The sequence below is a fragment of the Dasypus novemcinctus genome, chromosome 4 (assembly GCF_030445035.2).
Source record: "Dasypus novemcinctus isolate mDasNov1 chromosome 4, mDasNov1.1.hap2, whole genome shotgun sequence".
Taxonomy (NCBI): domain Eukaryota; kingdom Metazoa; phylum Chordata; class Mammalia; order Cingulata; family Dasypodidae; genus Dasypus; species Dasypus novemcinctus.
The window spans coordinates 57,808,785-57,828,621 of record NC_080676.1 but is presented as its reverse complement, the minus strand read 5'-3'; the positions used below and the strand labels follow the sequence as shown (position 1 = coordinate 57,828,621).

The 19,837-nt window shown below is 40.8% G+C and overlaps 1 protein-coding gene across 2 annotated transcripts in view; it reads left to right on the top strand.

Moving 5' to 3' along the window:
- Positions 1-18,823, top strand: part of LAMP3 (lysosomal associated membrane protein 3) — a 33,412-nt gene extending 14,589 nt beyond the window's left edge. Inside the window, exons 4-6 of one of the 2 annotated variants that reach the window (XM_058295402.2) lie at positions 5,141-5,198; positions 8,203-8,373; positions 18,599-18,823. In XM_058295402.2, coding sequence (XP_058151385.1) covers positions 5,141-5,198; positions 8,203-8,373; positions 18,599-18,732 — 363 coding nt within the window. In that variant the 3' untranslated portion in view covers positions 18,733-18,823. Of the gene's footprint in view, positions 1-5,140; positions 5,199-8,202; positions 8,374-10,785; positions 13,641-18,598 lie in introns of those variants that run through there. The other variant, XM_004464619.3, reaches the window with a different exon arrangement.
- Positions 18,824-19,837: the final 1,014 nt, after the last annotated feature.

Sequence of the window (19,837 nt, the reverse complement as noted above, 5' to 3'; positions counted from 1 at the left end):
CTGAACATCTGTGACTATGGCACTCCCGTGGCAGGTTTTGCAGAAGGTGAGAGGAGACTTCTGTGGCCATAAGGTCCTTGGAACGCTGCCTTCCTGGGCAGGCCTGATGGGCTGGCTTGTTCCAAGTCCCTGTCCTCTGCTGCACGATGGTGGACACTTCGGCAGACCCTCCGTTTGCTGAGGAGGATATTAAAGAGCCTTGAGGAATTAAGGTCTCCTTGATAAGGTGTTGTAGAACTCTCCTTAGACACCAGCGGTGATTTGCCCCTGTCAGCATCCCATCGGTTGAGCAATGAGATGGGACTCTTAAAGGTGGGCAATTTAAATGGACATGTGTTCACCCGGCCCCAGCCTGAGCTGAGGGCTGGAGTGCTGTATACGGCTCTCAGGAGTCCTCAGAGCCCCCTAGTCAGTGCCGATGGTTACACGAAGGATTTTCAGTTTGTCACTCTCCAGCTCAAACTGCAAGTGAGAGTAACAACGTGGGCATCAAAGGAGAAAGCAGACCTCATAGGCTATGCCATGTGTGTATGGCATAAACTTTCCCTGGGGTTTGGGTTAAATGTGACACCTGCTTGAAGTTCCAGAAAGAGTCCCCTGTGACCTCCAGCTGAGGTTTCGGCTCTCTTCTTTAATCAAAAAGTGCTATCCAAGTATGGTTTCGCTCACTTGCTCGCTCTCATTTTTTTGAGGCTGAACTGAGCTCTAGGAGATAGGAAAAAAACTATTATTTAAGCTTAATGGGAGAGATTTACTGGGAAGGGCAATCTGATTTATTATTACCATTGTTAATAACCTGTTAAAATTTGAGTGAAGGTTCTGTGCTAAATTCTTTACATGGATCTCCTCATTTAATCCTCATATTGGCCCCAAGAGATAAATCCCATCATTATCCCCAGTCTTCTTTTGAATTAGCAAAAAGTAAAATTTTTGCAATGTTCACAAAGATTCAGCAACTCAAACTAGGCTAAACAAGGAACGAAGAGATTTTTTAAATTAGCATTTTAAAATGCTAGCAACTTTTCTCCCAGTTAGCAGATGCAATACCTTCTGATACCAACTGCCATGTCTATCTGGAGGTAGGTTAGATCCCAGGGTTAAGGGTATAGTCCACATAAGACTGTCCCCAGTTCAAATACAAGGCACAAATTTGGGGGCTCCTAGGCCATCCACACTTCTGACCAACTGGTTACAAATTTGGGCTTCCCTGTCATCTCCTCAGGTTCCATATTAATGCACTAGAACAACTCACAGAACTCAGGAAAGTGCTATTCTTACAGTTAGTTTCCTTATAGTGAAAGGGATGCAAATAAGAAGAGACACATAGGGCAAGGTCTGGGAGGATCACCAAATACCAAGCTCTGGTGTCCTCTCCCCCTGGAGTCAGGATACATCACCCTCCCAGCACTTTAATGTATATTATCAATCAAGGACACTTTCCAAGCTTCGGTGTCCAGAATTTTTACTGGGGTCTTGTTAGGTAGCCATGACTGGTGGAATCGATGCCGACTTGATGGAACTCAGTCTCTAGCCACTCTCCCCTCCCGGAGCTCTTGAAGGTTGAATTGGTGGAACATGGCTCAAAGACCCAACCCTCTAATCAAATGGTCGGTCTACCCTAAAACTGTTGGTGGCTGCCCCTATCCTGAGTCATCTCAATAGCAGAAACTCAAATGTGGTTGGGCAAGCCTGTGGTGAATAACAAAAGACACTCTTATTACGGAAAGTCCGAAGATTTAAGGGTTACTCTTCAGCAGCTGGGATAAAGGCCAGACCTTTTTCGAGGCCAAATTTCTCACTCTACAGCAGGTCAGCCACTCTGTAACCAGTAACAAGTCTGTAACAAGTCAGTAACCAACTGACTTGTTCAGCAACCTTGTTTTTCATTGATGGTGAAGAAGAGGGGTTGTCAAACTATGACTCACAGACCAAATCCAGCCTTTCACCTAAGCATGTACAACCCATAAGCAAAGAATGCCTTTAAAAAAAAAAAAAAAAAGAGCCTTTTGCATTTTTTAATATTAGAAGAAAAAAAAAGAATATTTTGTTACACAGGAAAATTATATGAATTCAGATTTCAATGTCCACAAATATTTTAGAAGATTAGCCACTCCTATTTCTTTGTGTGTTGTCTGTGACTGCTTTTGCTTGATGGTGACAGAGTTGAATAGTTGCAACAGATGCATAGAGCCTAAAATATTTACTCTCTGGTCCTTTACAGAAAAAGCTTGCCAACTCTTCATACAGAATAAACTTTAGCTCTATTTCCATTCAAATTATGCCACATGCTGAATTTCCATGTCTTGAAAAATGCTTTACTCTAGTTTACGTAAAAGATCATTTTGTTTCCTTTAAGAACAACCCATACCACCATAAGTGGGCACAAAAAGACTCATTTGATATGACAGCATAAATTATGTGAAAACCTGGAATCTTAAGGCAACTAAACATCCTTCTGCTATTTTATGTACATGGATTCCCCTACCGAATGCTTTCCTTTACCATAAAGGTATATGTCAGCTCTGTCCCAGTCAACATTTGGCTAATCTTGACTCAGCCAAAATAGAAGGAAATCTGAGTGCAGTTTCTGGACTCTGTCCAGTACGTCATTAAACTGAACTCAGAGCGCGGGAGTCAGAGGCCGTTGCCGTCTGCCCGTGGCAGGCCTCACTCTTTGGTTTAGCCCTAGAAATCACAGGCTCTGGTGGAACAGGACTGGCCCTTACTGGGACGGGCTTCGTGGCTTCCAACCTATATGCACAGGGCCCTACACACAGAGAGCCGTGCACTTAATTTAATGCTCTGCCACTGCCTTCTTGAAATTCTTAATAATTTTTCAATAAGAGGCCCACATCTTCACTTTGTACTAGGCCCCACAAATTATTTATATGGTTCTGCCTCCTATAAATGATGATGGGCTCCAACTGCATTTCAGGGAATGTGAAAGAAGTTTCTAGCACAATTAATTTTTGGCCTGTACCCACACATTCCATGGAGGAAACTGAAGGGCAGGATTAATTATGTGTGCAGGGTAGTGGGTCTTATTTTATCTTACCTATGAACGATCAGAATCTGAGCTAGATTCTCCGCTGTAAAGTGGGCTGATAATATTTATTCCATCTCAAGGGTTGTTGTGAGGATCAAATGAGGCAATGTGGGTAAAAACCTGCACCTGGGAAACCACGAACCCCTTATAGAAATGCAAAGCACCCTTTCCTTACACTGAGATGGGTCAAGGAGATGCCAATCCCTTTAATCAATCTCACACTGCAGCTGGAAGGATTTCCAGAAACAAAAGCATGCTCATTCACGCTCTGCTTCAGACCCTGCAATGGCTCCTCTCTGACCTTAGGATGGGGAGGGGGTCTTGAATAACTGACCCTGGGCCCTGAGGTGCAGATTTCTCATCCTAAAAGTGGTCCCAAACAAAGAATAACCCGAATCAGTCTTCTGTGGAAGCATCCCCACAAGGGCTTGGGGCATGCAAAGACGCTTTTCCCTCAAATGAACGGATGGTAGGAACACATAGTTTAAGTTGCCTTTGAGATTCCCAAGCCTGAGCACCTCAAGGAGGCAGCCAGGTCTTAGTCCTCTGCCAGACTTCGAGCAATGCCTGGCATGGACTGGATATAGAAGAGGTTAAACACTAGACTTCGGGGCCAGGCAGTTTGGGGTCATGTCTTCCCCTGACACTTATTTAAGCTTCGACCTTAGGCAAGTCACAGCCTCTATTTCCTCTCACAGTTACAGTGGGGATTACACCTGGCAGAACGTCTGCCTGGCCCAAGGTCAGAACCCAGTATGCAGCAGGTGCTGTGAAGGAAGGATGGGGCCAAAAGCTCAGCGTGGCAATCTCAGTGCCCTTACTGAAACAGTGTGTGTTTACGGAATTCTACTGTGTAACAGATCATCATTTTATCCATGAGTAAAATACAAATGGACTGTCATGTGGTTAAGATTATTAGTGCTAAATGTTCGTAATGGTTAGTTTTAAAACTTCTAAAAGTCGTTCTATTTCAGATATGATTTTGGTTGCTTTATTTTATTTGCATCTCTTATTTGTAGATGGTTTTCTAATAAAAGTTTAAAAGTGATAACTCTGTAAATCACTTCCTTCAAAAAATAAAAACTCCCTTTTCAACTTACCCTTTCATAGCCAAACTCAATTTCCTTGAATGTGTCATACCATCAGTGTTTCAGGAAGGGATAGCACTGTTTTTAGTTTGTTTTGTCTTACCAAAAGGACAATCCCTAGGTAAAATGTGGAGCCCTGGAACCCACCCAACTGGGGCCTTCCCCTAAGGAGCACCCAGCGATCTCAGGGTAAACAGTTTCTTCCCAGAATCCCTCATGGTGGTCCCATTTAACCATTTGGAGACATGAACCCAGTAACTGACATCCTAATCAGGAAAAAGCATGCACAATTTTGCATACATTTTTCCCCAGAGGGTTCAGGGACCCCATGAAGTCTCCCTTAAGGATAAGTCATCTTCAGGTTAAGAATCCCTGCACAAGGCATTCATTACTAGCCAAAGCTTAAAGGGTGCCCTCTGCCCCCAGCCCCTCCACCTTCCTGCTGTTATTGCAAATGTTTGGAGGGAAATTGGCCCAAAACCGAAGGGATTGCAATTGTATGGGTGGAGTTTGAATTTCAAGTTCCAGCAACAGGTATGCCATAGAGGAATTCAGGCCAGGGGCAAACCATCACTTGTTATTTATTTATTGTGTGGTATGTTTGCTTTGTGTGTGTGTGTGGTACAGGGGTCTGGGATTGAAACCAGGACCTCATATTTGGGAAGCCAGAGCTCCACTGAGCCACACTGACTGCCCTGAGTTGGTTTTTTGTTTGTTGGTTGTTTGCTTATTGTTTGTTTTTGTTCCTAGGAGCCACTGGGAACCAAACCTGGGACCTCCCATGTTGAGCAGGGGTTCAACCACTTGAGCCACATCCACTCCCCTATATTTACTTTTTATCTGAAAATTTCAAGCACATTTATGGCTCGGTATCTATATGCCCCCAAACCCCCAAATCAAGGATTTAATAGCTAGAATTATTCCTAAACAAAGGAAGGATTTGTATGCCAGGAGCATAAACATAAAAACTCCGATTCCCAAAGGTTAACACGATGCTGTTTTACAGGATGAAAACTCATATTATATCAGTGAAGTGGGAGCCTACTTGACTGTTTCAAATCCAGGTTAGTACATAGAGAATGACTTTTCACCAATCATGACACCATTGCTTCTGGTTAGCCCCTTTTTCATCCCATGAAGCCACTTATCTTTGATTTTACTTCAAGAAACAGAGAGAATCACCAACTTCGGGGGAATTTACTTCACTTTTGTCTGTTTCACTTTGCTCATCTGCTCTTGAAGGAAGTGGGACTAGAATATGTCCGAGATCATGATCAGCAACTATGAAGAGTTCAATGACTTTTTGACAGGTTTGCTGTTGATTGTGCAGTTTAGTCTAGTCTCTTGGAAACATACATTCATTGTACTAAAGTGTATTTAGTGCTTGCTAGGTGCCAGGACTTGTATTAGGTTTGGGGGATCCATAATGGTCCAACCAGTTAATCCCTGCCCTCATGAAGCTTACATTCTAGAGGGGGCAGAGAGAGCCCATAAGCAAATACATTAAGTTATAATACAACGTCAAGTCTCGATAAGTACTATGAGAAACTCTTAGTAGAGGTGAGTGGAGAGGAGGAAGAATAGAAGGCTAACTTAGATAGAGTCCTCAGGGACGGCCTCTCTAAAGAGATGATGTTTGAGTAGAGACCTGAAGGAAGCCACCACAGGGGAACCTGAGGCCTGGGGAAGCCCTTTCCAGATGGCAGAACAACAGGTACACAGGTCCTAAGGCATGAGTTCAAGTACCAGCAGAGCTCGAATGTGCCCCAGAGAGTGAGCAAAGCAGATGAGGTCTGAGGTACAGCCAGGGGCCAGAGTGCGGAGGGCCTAGATGCAAGGCAAAATAAGGATTTAGATTTTACTCCAAAGTAGGATAAGGTGCCATCAGAGGGGGTGGTATAGGGAAATAATGTATGAGATTTACTTTTTTTAAAGGTTCGCTTTGGTTGCTATACAGAGAATTGCCAGTAGTGGGGCAAGGTTGGGAGAGCTCCTACCATGTTCACTTCTAGAGAAGTAATGCTCCCAGTCAAGTTGGTTGAGTTTCTCTGAGACCTCAAACGTTTCCTTCCGAGAGCCTAGACTTAGAGCACAAACTTTTATTGAGCACCTGTTCTGGGCAGGTATTGAACTAGGAGTTTCCATGTCTATTATCTCCTTTTTCAAAGTTCTATCTTTGGGCTAGCTTAAACATCTTCTTTTATTAGTTGATGAACTTGTGCTAAATAAATGTGCCAGAAAAAGAAAATATGGAGAAATACGTATTTAAAATGTTAGCTATGTAATATGGACATTGTTCAAGAGGATGCTTTCAATGGTTGTTGATTAAGTGTGTAAATAAGATGTCAGAGTTGACAACTCAGATCAGTCTCCCAACATAGGCTGGAGAATAGCTATTGTGAATGCTAACATAAATTAGTGAATGTTATCAGTAGACATGGACCAAATTTTAGCCAGTGATAGGGCAGTCATTTCTCAAGAGTCAGGGGAAGGGAAAGTTGGACCAGAAACTGATGTAGAAGTTGAAGAAGAGGAAAAACAATTCTAGGTTGTTATGATGAAGGTTCAGCAGTAGCAGCAGTAATCGTCATTTTCATGCCACTAGTGGTGGTAGTTACAGTCAAAGTGTAGTAATTAGATTAATAGCGGTAGCAATGGTAGTTGTCATATTTGTAGGGGTAGAATGGTAGGAGTAGAGCATCCTGGGATATAACAATTGATAGAGTAGTGCACAGATAATTCAGTACACCATGTAGGATGTTTGCCTGTACAAATGCAGGTGTTTACGGTAAATACTACAGTAATGGGGCAGGAGACAGCATAGAACAAGCTCTAGAATCCAAATGCTTGAATCCAAATACCACTTACTAGCTGTATGCTCTTAGGCAAGTGTTTTCAACTCTTTGAACCTCCATTTCCTCACATATAAAATGGAGACCATAGTACCTGTCTCCAAATTACCCTGAGAACTAAGCAGGAAAGTTCATGTGAAGTATTTGCATGGCGCCTGGCACACTGAGCAGACACTGGACGGTAAGGTCTCAGAGAATGCACACAGGGGCAGGAGAGCGGGAGAGGGGCAGGCTCCCTCTCCGACGGCCTGAGGGTATCTCTCAGAGGCATTACATGGTGAAGTCTCAGAGGCCCATCTTCCGGTCCTCAACCTGGGAACTGGAAAATTATGTCAGCCTACCCTTAGAGTAGTAGTGCTGTCTCTTTGAGGAGGCTGATGCTAAGTCAAGGTCATGAAACTGATATATGAACTCAAAATGCCAATTTGTTACTTTATCACACAAATTTTTCTTATTTTGACTGCCAAGGAGAACAGGCAGTTTGGTCATTGGGCCAGTGAATTTTCTCCCATTCAGAAGCCAAATTATAATCAGAAGTATTCTTGGTGAGGATGGAATTAGAGCAAATGGAATTAATTACATAATTAAAATGTTTAACCCCATTTGCCTTGAAACATGCACTTCCTCAAAAAGGGTGTACCTGTCATAAGACAGCTCTCAGATGAGCAATGATGGCCTCTTCCTTCTCTGTGTTTCCATGGATGGACACCACACCCCTCCTGGCAGTGGACTTGGCTTTCTTTGGCTCTATTAATAAATTCCCTCCAGTGATATGCAAATGATGTTGGGTGACTTTGCTTGTCTCTGCTCTGGTTCATTAAAGGTTCACAGGACTGTGTAAGCCTTAGAGAGCAATCTACTCCTCCTATTTCTGAAGTTTTCGTGGGCACTGCTCTGTAGCCCCAGAGCCTTGAAAACAAGTCCCACCAACTCTGCCCAATGATTTAAAATAACTGAAGAAAACATTCCCCAAAGGTGTTATTTCAATGTTATCACATTCCAGTTTATGTGAGATTTCCCCCCATATACTCCAAAGAGAGCACCAAAAAAGACCCCAAGCAGCACCAGGTTGATTTTTCATGAGAATAGGTGGCAGAACCAAGTCTCCAGGAAGATCATTTAACCACATCTGGGCAGCCTGGCAACAACCTAGCTGGAACTCAATGGATATATTCCAAGAGTCACGCATATCTATATTTCACCTCTGTATTTTCAGAGAAAATTTACCAAGGATTGAAGAGCACTATGATGATGTTTGAGACTCTGGTTGGGCATTCCTTCAAGTGTGTGAGTGAACAGAGCATGAAGCTCTCAAACTACTTTCAACTGAAAACAATGAATGTCCAACTTCAAGTCTTTGATTTTGAAGGAGATGATTTTGGAAATGGTAAGTTAAGCATCCACCATGTCACAAACATCATCTTTAGAGACCCAGGGGTAGTCCCAAGGTGGTTTTTGTCTGAAGCTGCAGACAGGGCAAGAATAAAATGAGCTTCTTAGAACAGCATGATTCTACAGAGTTCTTAGGGCCAAGCTTCTCTGGCCACCTCTCCTTCCCACCATTCCTCTGAAAGTCAATGCCAACCTCAAAAACCAGACATCTTTATCCACTCTCTCCTGTGCCACATTCAGACTTAGTGAAACTAATCCAAAACTATAATGCAGCAAAACACATTCTCCTTGTCTGACTAAAACATATATTCTCACTCACTTAAACACACATACGTTCAATTTTTAAAATCAGCAAATATCATCTGCAATCTCCCTTTACACGCTGTTGGGCACTGGTGAATGCAGCTATGCTTGGAGAACACTTTGCAGATCCTGAGTCGTAGCAATGTCTATAATTAAAGATTTCTGAATAAATTCTATTCTACCTGCAAAGGGAAAAGAGAAAGATACAATTATTCAAGACAGAAACAAACCCTGTGGATCCCCTCTTCTAAATTATGAACTGTACTACCTGACAAGTACTTCCTTATAATCCATTTTAATTTCCATCCAACTTCTGCTTTGGGTTTTAACCACCACAGGCAATGCGTGCCTAATGACTGACCAGGAGAGAAACAGGTCCTAGGAAGTAGGTCAGGAGCAGACAAGTGAGTTTCCAGAAAGCCCCTTCTCTGTACAAAAAAATGAAGTGTGGCAGGAGGATCTTGAACTCCAATTTTTAGAACATTCCATTCATAATAATTCAATGGCATTGTAAGCACCTCTCAATTGTCAAAAATAGATTTAGCCAGAAGTTTAGCCATAAATTAACTTTCTATAAAGCTAATCTGATTTTACTTTGGTTTCTATTACAAATTTTAAGATGTATCTGATAGAAACCTTCACCTGACGCACTTGGCGGAAAGCATTTAGCAATGGAAGAATTAAGGTGTTACTTGCCTTGGATCCCCTGATTTCTACAGGTTTTGTCTGAGTCTTACAGTCTCTACCTTTGGTTTGGACTTTGACCACAATGCTAAGATCCAATATTAAAATTTGATAGTAAGTGTTGCCCAAACGTCATCTGACCCTAAAACTTCAAAAGTATGAGATAAATCTCTGTAATTAATCATGTGGTCTTAAAATAAGGCACACACACACTCTTATTCCTCCTCAGCATTACCCTGTGAAGTAGGAATGTGCAGTTCTGGGAAACCTCTTAGTGGCAGAGATGGAAACGAAAACCTTTCAGCAGTGCACACCTGACTTCCTGTAAAGTTCTCACAGGGAAATGTAGAAAAGCAATCTTGTCGTTATCTTTTTTTCCCTTTCTTTAAAATCACCATTTGTTGGATAATTCCCCAACCATGTAACCTCGGAGTTATCCCTCATTCCTCTCCCTTCTTCATACAAATATTCACAAAACCCTATCAATTCAACCTCCAAAACCCAAACACACCTCTTGTTCACCCCGCTGCCCCTGCTTCAGCTCCCCTCCCTGCTCCCTGTCCTCCTGCTTCAAATTTCACTGAGGACACTCCAATGTTAAAATGTATGTTATTTTGTAAATAGCATTGTCTACCAGAGTGTCAGAGAAGGGGTGGGTCGGTAGGAAGGAGCGAGTTAAAAAAATACAACTTGCAATATAATATGGTGTTATAAAAGACATATGTGCAAAAGGCTGTGGAACCTAGAGGAGAGCAGGGCTACCGCAGTATTGGGGTGTGGGGAGGTACAGGGGGTGTCGGAGAAGACCCGACCAATAAATGACATTTAAACAGACTCTCCAGCAACTGGAGAGGAACCCAGCAGTTTAAAAACAGCCTTGTAAAAGCATGGTCCTCTCCAACTGTGCAACCCTGACTCCCAAATGCTCAACTCCTCCCCTCTCAGGTCCTAGAGCCACCAGGCTATTGGAGCAGCCCCTTTAAAATTCCTGTTTGGACAGAAATTTTCAGCCACGTGAGTCAGTACAGGCCCCTGATGTGAACGTCAGGGCGCGTTTCTCCATCCTAGCCCTCTAGACCAAATCAATGATTCTCAAGTTGGGTCTGCCTCCAACTTGCATCAGGATCCCCTGTGCCAGCCTCAGACCCACCGAATCCTAATCCTGAGGGGCCCAGGAACCTACATTCTAATATACACGCCCAAGTGATTTCAAGCCCTCCAAGGTTAAGATCCCTTGCACGGACGCTTTCGCCTCTTCCGTTTCACCCATCTGTGTTCCTGCGACTGCAGGTGGCGGGCCCAGCAGCTCCATCTTTCCCTCAGCTTCCTTCTCTATGAAACCGAGGCAGACAGGGGGTAGTATCACTTCCCAGTATTTGTGGCCAGGCTGTAACACCTGTTACTCTGACTTCAATTACAGCGGATGAATGCTTCAGTGACAGAAACAGGAGAGAAATCCCTGTGGCCGTGGGCCTGAGTTTCACAGGACTGCTTGTCGTTTTGCTAACAGCATGCTTGGTGGCCAGAAAGAGGCCCAGTAGAGGATATGAACGCATGTAAAGCCCCTGCCTTCTTCAAAATGTATGAGGTTAAGCCTTGGGAACGCTGGTGTCTCATGCAGCCTGAATCAAAGGCTTCGACTTCTCTAGTTGCCTGTCCCACACTCCTGATCTAATTAGGCCACCAAAGGGCCAGCAGAAGCTTAGCTAAAGGGTAAACTCCACCACACTTCCTCTCGCGGGCGGCCTTGGGTAGGCCATGGCAGATGGCCTTGAATTCTGGCTTCCACACTTGCTGAAAACAGGCTGGCACAAGGCAGGGAGGAGAGCAGGGTGCTTGTAAGAAGGAGAAAGAAAGTTAAGTACACAAAGAGAATTGTGGGGAAGACATTCTGAAACTGCACTGATTTTTCTTAATACATTTTTTAAAAAGTCTTAACATCCAGTGGGTATCTTCCTTTTAATACCAATTTTTAAAAATCTATTCATTTTCAAATAGATGCTAAAGTGATTTTAAATTCCTGGGTTTTGCCCAAATTCTGAATGACTTAAACTACAGATGGTCTTAACAGACTGTAATTTCCTTTGAAAAAGACATATTCTACATGACTGTAATATATTATTAATAGAAGTAAAAAATTAGAAAACTTCCCAACACTTCACTTTTTGAAATGTAAGGTACATACCAAAGAACAAACAGAAGCGCCTCAGTGTATGTTAATTCTCCAATTCCTTCACTTTCATTTGCTTTCTGCCTTCTTAACACTTTTCTCTGATTGGTCTCTGTTTTCCTTTGATTTTGTTCTTTCCTTATAAATTTGCTATTCAGGCCATTAAAGCAATCAGAAATGGCAAGCCAGAGGAGGAAGACCTATCCACAGTGGTGACTCTCTCTTTTCGCAAACATTTACAAAAAGTTATAAACCAGGAAATTACTAATTGTGAATGATTGATGTGTGGAGGAAAAGACTATAAAATATGGCTTATGTGTTATGCATGGTCTCCTACTACATTGGCTAGGGTTTTTATTTCAGAGAAAAGGGAAAGTAACGGACTTACGGATGCTTTTAACTAATTTTATTAACAGGAAGGGTTTCGGGATTTTTTTGGTTTGTTTTCCATTTGTTTTGTTCTTCTACATTTTCCAGAGGTTCCATTCATTATTTGTAACAGGAAGTTCTTGATAGTTGGCAACAACTCTATTACCACTGATTTGACTAGGAAATTTACTGGCTTTTCCATAGTGTAAATATCTCTCTCCACTTTCTCAGAAGTGAGGGGGTGGGAAGGGCACACAGCAGCTTCAAGTGAGCTTTAAAAGCCTCCGAAGACTCTAGAGTGTCAGGAAATTCCTGTTTTCCCCTTTAAAACAGGAGGATGTTTAAGAAGACCTGGAATGTGGGGACCTGGTGTTCCCGAAAGTGACTCAGGCTTAACAGCCAGGCTCTCAGGACTCTCTTCTGCTAGGTGTGGCAGTGGAGAGAGGAGTTCCCTTTCCACCCCTCCCTCAAATCCGCATCAAAATCACCGCATTCCAGACTCCCAGTTTGCTGTTCTGCCTTAAGTGCAGTTGACAAGTTCTGATACTGCAGAGCATGAGTTGTTTATTCATCGTCCCACTAACCCTCCTGTAGAATGACTAAAGTTAATCCTCTAATGTGTGGAAATTTCTCTTGAGCAGATGGCAAGAATAAGTACAATTTAAAATCAAGAGAGATAAGGCAGTTCGTTTAAATGTAATTTCCCTTTCTACTAGAAAATGGTAGAAATGGGTTCTTTTAAATGATGGCCACTGCTTAGATTCCGGTTATTTATCCCCCGCCCTTCACCTACTCAACTCCACATCAATTATCTTTAAAATTCATTTGAACTAGCATTCTAGTAGCCATAAAGAACAGTTTCGTTTGAATAAATGCCCAGATGCGTTCTTGACTCATAGTCCTGTCTGCTTTCCGCGATCTGGAAGTAGAAAACTGCTGGGATTGGGGCTGCAGGAAACTGTCAGTGTCTGGAAAAGGCTTCTTCTGCCTGCTGCATTTCTCCTCTGCGGAGCCTCCAAACCTATCACTTACGGCTCAGTTCAAGGGGCTCCAAGGCTCATTGCAGGATGCATGAGCAACTCAAAGGAAATATTAACTAATGTCAGATACAAGAGGAAGAAAGACTGTATGTAATTCACCCAAATGATGTCATAGAAAGTGAATATGGGAAGCAGAAGTGGCTCAAGTGATAGGGCTTCCACCTACTATATGGGAGGACCCGGGTTCGCTCTCTGGGGCCTCCTGATGAAAAAGAAGAGAAAGCGTGCCCATGGGGCGAGCCGGTGCTCCAGTGAGTGGCCACATGGTGAGCCAGTGCCTGTGCAAGTGCCCGCGTGGTAAGACAGTGCCTGTGCAAGTGCCTGCATGGTGAGCCAGTGCTTACACAAGTGAGTCATGCAGCAAGATGATGATGCAGCAAAAGAGAGACAAGGGGAGAGTCAAGGTGAAGCAGAGCAGAGACCAGGAACTGAGGTGGCACAATTGACAGGGAACTTCTCTTCACAACAGAGGTCTCCAGGATTGAATCCCAGTGAAAAAATAAGAAGAGAAGACAACACAGACAGCAAAAACTGCAGGGCAGAGGAAGGGAAGGGGTAAAAAATCAAATAAATCTTGAAAAAAAAGAAAGTGAATAGCTGGACTGGATTGCTCAGGCATGTGAAGATGAAAACAATTTGCATGATCTCTATGAAGAATACTTGTATCAGGAAAATAAAAATAAGAACAAAATAAAATTAAATTGAAGAAAAGCAAGGAGGATTAGAAAGGAAAAGGGGTTTTTTGGTAAAATATATGCAAAGAAAACATAACTGAAGGAACAAAAAGGAATCTGTGGCAATTGCTTTATGCTGTGAACCACTTAATAAGAACGTGACTTCCATAAAACCAGAGCTCAAGGATGAGGTGTTAAAATGAAAGAGTGAGATGAAAGTCCATTCCTGAGAAAATGTGTATCAAAGCAATAGTTACATAATAAATAGAACCAGTAAGAGGCAAAATAGATAGGAATGAAAATCAAATTATTCTCATAGAGAAAATGACAGATAATCACAGTTAATGAAGATAAATGTCAAGATTAAAGCATTATAGGGACACTATTAGATATGGAAAATATTTAGACCACCCAATATTAGAACAATAGGTACTTCTGAAATAGAGAGTTCAAAATAGAATGAAGCCATGTTTGAAGAGCTAAGATAATTTTTTGAGACAAATAATTGAAGTTGCAGATTAAGAGAGCATAATGTGTCCTAGAAAAGAACAGAAAATGTAACACTAGGATCCAAAGTAAGCTGGAGAACTTCAAAGATAAAGAATCCTTTAGACATCCAGGCAAAAAAGAAATTTAAAGAAAATCACTTATAAAGGGGAAAAGTTAAAGATGGCTTCAGATTTACTCACAGTAATATTTAAAGAAAGCAATGAGGGAAGCAGACGTGGCTCAGGCAACTGGGCTCCTATCTACCACATGGGAGGCCTGTGGTTCAGTTGCTGGTGCCTCCTAAGGAAGATGGCTAGCTGGCGTGACAGGCAGGTGTGATGAGCTGACACAACAAGGGACACAAGAAGAATAGTACATGGTGGGAGACACAACAAAGCAAACAGAGGTTCCCAGTGCCTCCTAAAGAAGACAGCAAGCTGATGCAGCAAGATGAGACAACAAGGGACGTGGGGAGAAAAAACATAATGAGAGACACAACAAAGCAGGGAGCAGAGGTGGCTCAAGCAATTGGATGTCTCCCTCCCACATTGGAAGTCCTGGTTCAGCTCCTGGTGCCTCCTAAAGGAACAAGGAAGATGATCAGACTCAGCAAATGAAAAACAACAAGGCGGTAGGGAAAAATAAGTAAAATAAATCTTTATTAAAAAAAGAAAGAAAGAAAGAAAGAAAACAATAGACCAATTATCTACAAAGTTCTAAGGGAAAGGAAATGTGACCCCAAAATATTATTAAATAAATTGAAACAATAAGCAAATATTCTCAAACATGAAATAACTAAAGGAATACAGCACTAGTAAGTCATTTTTAAAGATTTTGCTTTATTGCTTGACAATGAAATTTGGTCAAATGAAACATAAGTCTCAATAAAAATAAGGAAATAAGTAAGCAACCCTCAGGAATAGAACAGCCACAGTAGAAAAAGAAGACAGTGACATCAATGGTAGTGAACATTTTATCCATTGAAAAATAAAAAGTACTAAGCTATTATGGGTCTTGGAATTTATCATACATACACACCTTTTCATTTATGAAGTGACATTTGTACATGGTTATTCATTACAGCACTTTTTTTTATGGTACTGGGGCCAGGGAATGAAAGCAGGACCTTGCATGTGGAAGCTGGCACTCAACCACTGAGCCACATTGGCTCCCCTGAGTAGTTTTTTCTTTTGTTTGCTTGGTTTTGTTGTTGTTGTTGTTGTTGTTGTTGTTGCTGTTGTTTTAGGAGGCACTGTGAACTGAACCCAGGACCTCCCATGTGGGAAGCAGGCACCCAACCACTTAAGCCACATCTCCTTCCCTACAGCATTATTTTTAATAGCAAAAATTGCATCCAAACAAAGGCCCATCAATCAGGGAGAGATTTAAAAAAAGGATGATAGGTTCTACATTGGGATACTACACAGCTATAAAAATGAATAAGGATGGTATATATATGTGTGTGTGTGTGTGTGTGCGCGCGCACAAGGAAAGGTATACAAAATATATTGTTAAATCAAAAAAGCATAGTGCATAATGGTGAGAAAAAGGGAAATAAAATATATAGTCACTTGTGTTTGTATCTGCCTGAAGAAACCTCGGAAATATATATATAACTTTTTTTAAAGTAATAATTTAATGGGTTAGGAGAAACTAAGATGGGGCAGGAGTAGAAGATGGGGCAGTGTACAGCATCTTGTAAAATTTTGACTGTTTAAATCATATAGCTGTATTATATATTCAAACACATTTTTCAAAACTGGGAGTGACAGTTATAAAATAAAATTAAAATGTTATAAACCTGCACAATATTAGAAATAGTAATATAACTATTCACAAGTTAGAGTTGGGAAAAGGGGAGATGAAAGGCAATCTGTTAATGCTAATCTTTCCAAACACAATCAACAGATAATATCTGTTGACCAGAAACATAGCATTTAGAAAGAACATGATAATTCCAATTTATTTCATAACCTCTTAATGCATTTCATATGTGTAGTTCATAATCTGTTTTTTGAACCTTAGAGGGATCTTTTAAGAAACAATATTTCCCATAACAAAGAAATATTTATTTGAAGTGTAATAATAACCCCAGTTTCGTTTTAGTCTTTTTCTTCTATTAAAGTCAAGTGGGAGCGGATGTGGCTCAAGCGGTTGAGTGCCTGCTTCCCACATGGGAGGTTCCAGTTCAGTTCCAGTGCCTCCTTAAAAAACAGAAGCAAACAACAAGCAAACGAATGAAAAAAACCAACTCAGGGAAGTCAATGTGGCTCAGTGGTTGAGCACCGGCTTCCAGCGTACAAGGTCCTGGGTTCAATCCCTGGTCCAGTACCTAAAAAAAAAAAGATAAAGAAAAAGTCAAGTAAAATTAAAATGAATAATAAAGTAGCAGTTGTACAATCCTATTTTAATAAATGTACTTCAATTTATTTTCCTATACATTTATCCTTATCACTGGGAAGAAAACTGCCTGAAATAATGTTTGTCCGTGTTAACAGTGAATTTCTGGGTGGGTATTTGGGGTGATTTTTACTTTTTCATTTGTGCTTTTTTCTGAAATACTTTAATCATTTATAATAAACATGTATCATTTAAAAATAGGATAGTTTTTCTTTAAGTGTGCACATGAGTACACACAGATGAAGCAAATGTCTCACAAGGTTTATAGTGAGTAATTCAAGTGGTAGAAATGTGACTGGGTAGTTATTTTCTCTGTGAACTTTCCTGCATTTTAAAAATGTTTAAGCAATGTTAAATAGAATAAAACTATGTGAAAGTAAAAGTTGCCTTCCCCTCGCAGTCCAGTCCTTGGACATGTTCCCACACTATTGACATGTGCACATTTATTGGATTCTTGTGATTTGCTGTTGTGCGCTTTGCTTGATCCCATCTCAGGTGTTTGGGAACTTCCACACCAACACATTGGGATCTGCCACATTCTTTTTAATGGCTGCATTATGTTCTATTATATGAATATACCATTTTAAATTTTTGATGGCTATGAAATTGTTCATTTGACTCTTATAAAATAGATATTATGGTAATATATCTTTGTGTACTTCTATTAATATATCTTTACTATAATTTCCTAGTGGTGGAATTGCTGGGTCAATAAGTATGTGCTTTCATTTGTTTGAACTTTTTTTGTAATTTTTTTCCCAACTCATTTTGATTTCTTAACTTGCCGAAGTTTTTTTTAATCCAAGAGGTATGTATAAATTTTAAAAATATCATGTCTTCCAGAAGGGCTTGTAATGAAACATTTTCCTGTCCCTCCCCTAAGAGACAAAGCACTTTTAACTAATTTCATCAATTTCTTCTGATAGCTATCAATGTAATTCTAAAAAAAAACTTAAAAAGCTTATCATACTATTTCTTTGTTTTTCAGTTTCAGACTTCCTGTTAATGGCAGACAAGGACTTAACATATTTACACCATGTTCTTTTTTAATGTTTAAATGGTATAATCACTTTTTTGTTTTCTTGGAGGTTCCAAGGCCAGGGATTGAACCCAGGACCTCATATGTAGGCAGCTGGCGCTCAACCACTGAACCACGTGGGCTCCCACACCATGTCCTATTACAGTTATACCACTATTTTTCATTAAATAATTATATTATAATTATGCAAATATTGACCACTGCCACACCAAATAGTATACTACAAACACAATTTCTTTCTTATACAAATTTTGGTTTTTTCTTGGAACCTCTAATTGCCATTCTATCTCCTCTCACCCCTTTTGATTCTCTGCATCCCAACTTTCCATTACATTGGGTATTCTATCAAGTTCTCCTTTATTCCCAGACCTTCCCTTCATTTCCATTTGAGATTGATTAGTCCCTGGCCCAGTCAGTCCCATTTTGAATGACCGGGATAAGTCTCTAATGGAGTAAAGAAAGAACAGTTTTGACAGGTTTACAATCCTTCATATTTACGCTGTCATAAACAGTCTTACTACACTTTATTTATTTATTTATTTTTAGGGGGTACCAGGGATTTAATCTGGAACCTCGTACATTGGAAGAAGATGCTCAACCACTTGAGCTACATCTGTTCACTTTTACTCATTTTTTTATTGCTCACTAAAAGCATAAAAGAAAATTTGAGTAGTGACAGAAAATATTTTTGTAAAATGGATAAATATCATGTTTTCAAGAGATCACACATAATCTAGAGATGCCGTGCCTGAAAGGACTTCTTGCTCTGTTTGGAATAGCTATTGAATATCTATTCATTATGAAGAGGATAAGAAGGCTATCTTATTTAATCCTCCAACAATCTCATATGTCACTTGCTTACTTTATAAATGAGAAAATCGCAAGGTTAAATAACCTCCCCAAGGTCACACAACTAGTTAATAGTAGAATTGAAAGTCAAGTCCAGATTTGTTTGACTCCAAATCTCGTATTTTTTTTTACAATAGCTAGCCTGCTTTCTGGTGTCATCACTAAACCTTACCTGCTGCCTTGTATTTGTTTTTTTCTCTTAGTGGATGAGTGTACATCTGACTACACAATTGTGCTTCCTGTGATTGGGGCCATCGTGCTTGGTCTCTGTGCTGTGGGTTTGATTGTCTATGGACTCCGCCTAAGGCGTGAATCATCTGGATACCAGAGAATCTAATTGGTGCCCAGGGGAAAAGAAAATGGGGTTTAGAGACATCATTGATTATTTCCAGGATGTTGGAGACTTTCCTTATAGTGTGGGACCTTCCAGCAATGTAAACCACCATTCTTCCACAAAACCTGAGTCATTTCTGGTTTACGTTCAAACAACCTTTCAATTTCTAAATATTTTTTATGAATTTTATGAAAGATTTAGTGAGCTGTTTAAGAGAATTTTCTGGTTTCCTCTATAGTATTTTAATCTCTCAAAGGTAATGTTCAAGATATGTTAAATTGCCATAATGTATGTGAAGTAACACATGCTACCTGTGTCTGCATTGGAAATTTTATTTTAACCTTTTTCTTTTTTCCATTTTAAAGAACGCCTCTGCTTTGTCTATAAACAGATTTCCAGTGCTTTTATTATCTGTGTTTCATGTGATGTACATATGTCTGGTTATGTAATTACCTAATTTTCCACTTTAAATGGTTTCTTAAAATCATCAAAAAAGAATAACACATCATAGGTTGTCTAGGTTTTTTATGTGAAACCGAGAAGAAAATATCAGCTAATTTTTTAAAATCTTGATGATTCCTGCTCTAAAATGATTAAAGATTAAGGGGAAGTGCATTTGGCTCAATGGATAGAGCATCCGTATACCGCAAGGTTCAAACCCAGGGCCTCCTGACCCGTGTGGTGTAGGTGGCCCATGCACAGTGCTGATGTGCGCAAGGAGTGCTGTGCCATACATGGGTGTCCCCTGCATAGGGGAGCCCCACACACAAGGAGTGCACCCCTACAGGAGAGGGGCCCGTGTGAAAAAATGGCAGCCTGCCCAAGAGTGGGGCTGCACACATGGAGAACTGACGCAGCAAGACGACGCAACAAGAAGAGACACAGATTCCTGGTGCCGCTGGCAAGAATACAAGCAGACATAGAAGAACACACAGCGAGTGGACACAGAGAGCAGACAACGGGGGGGAGGAGGGAGGAGAGGGATAAATAAAAAATAAGTCTTTAAAAAAAGAAGAAAGAATTAGGTGGCTACAGATAACAGATTTAAATTATTTGCAAGAACAATAATAGTGGCCCTTATTTACTGAGCTCATATATGTCAGGCATG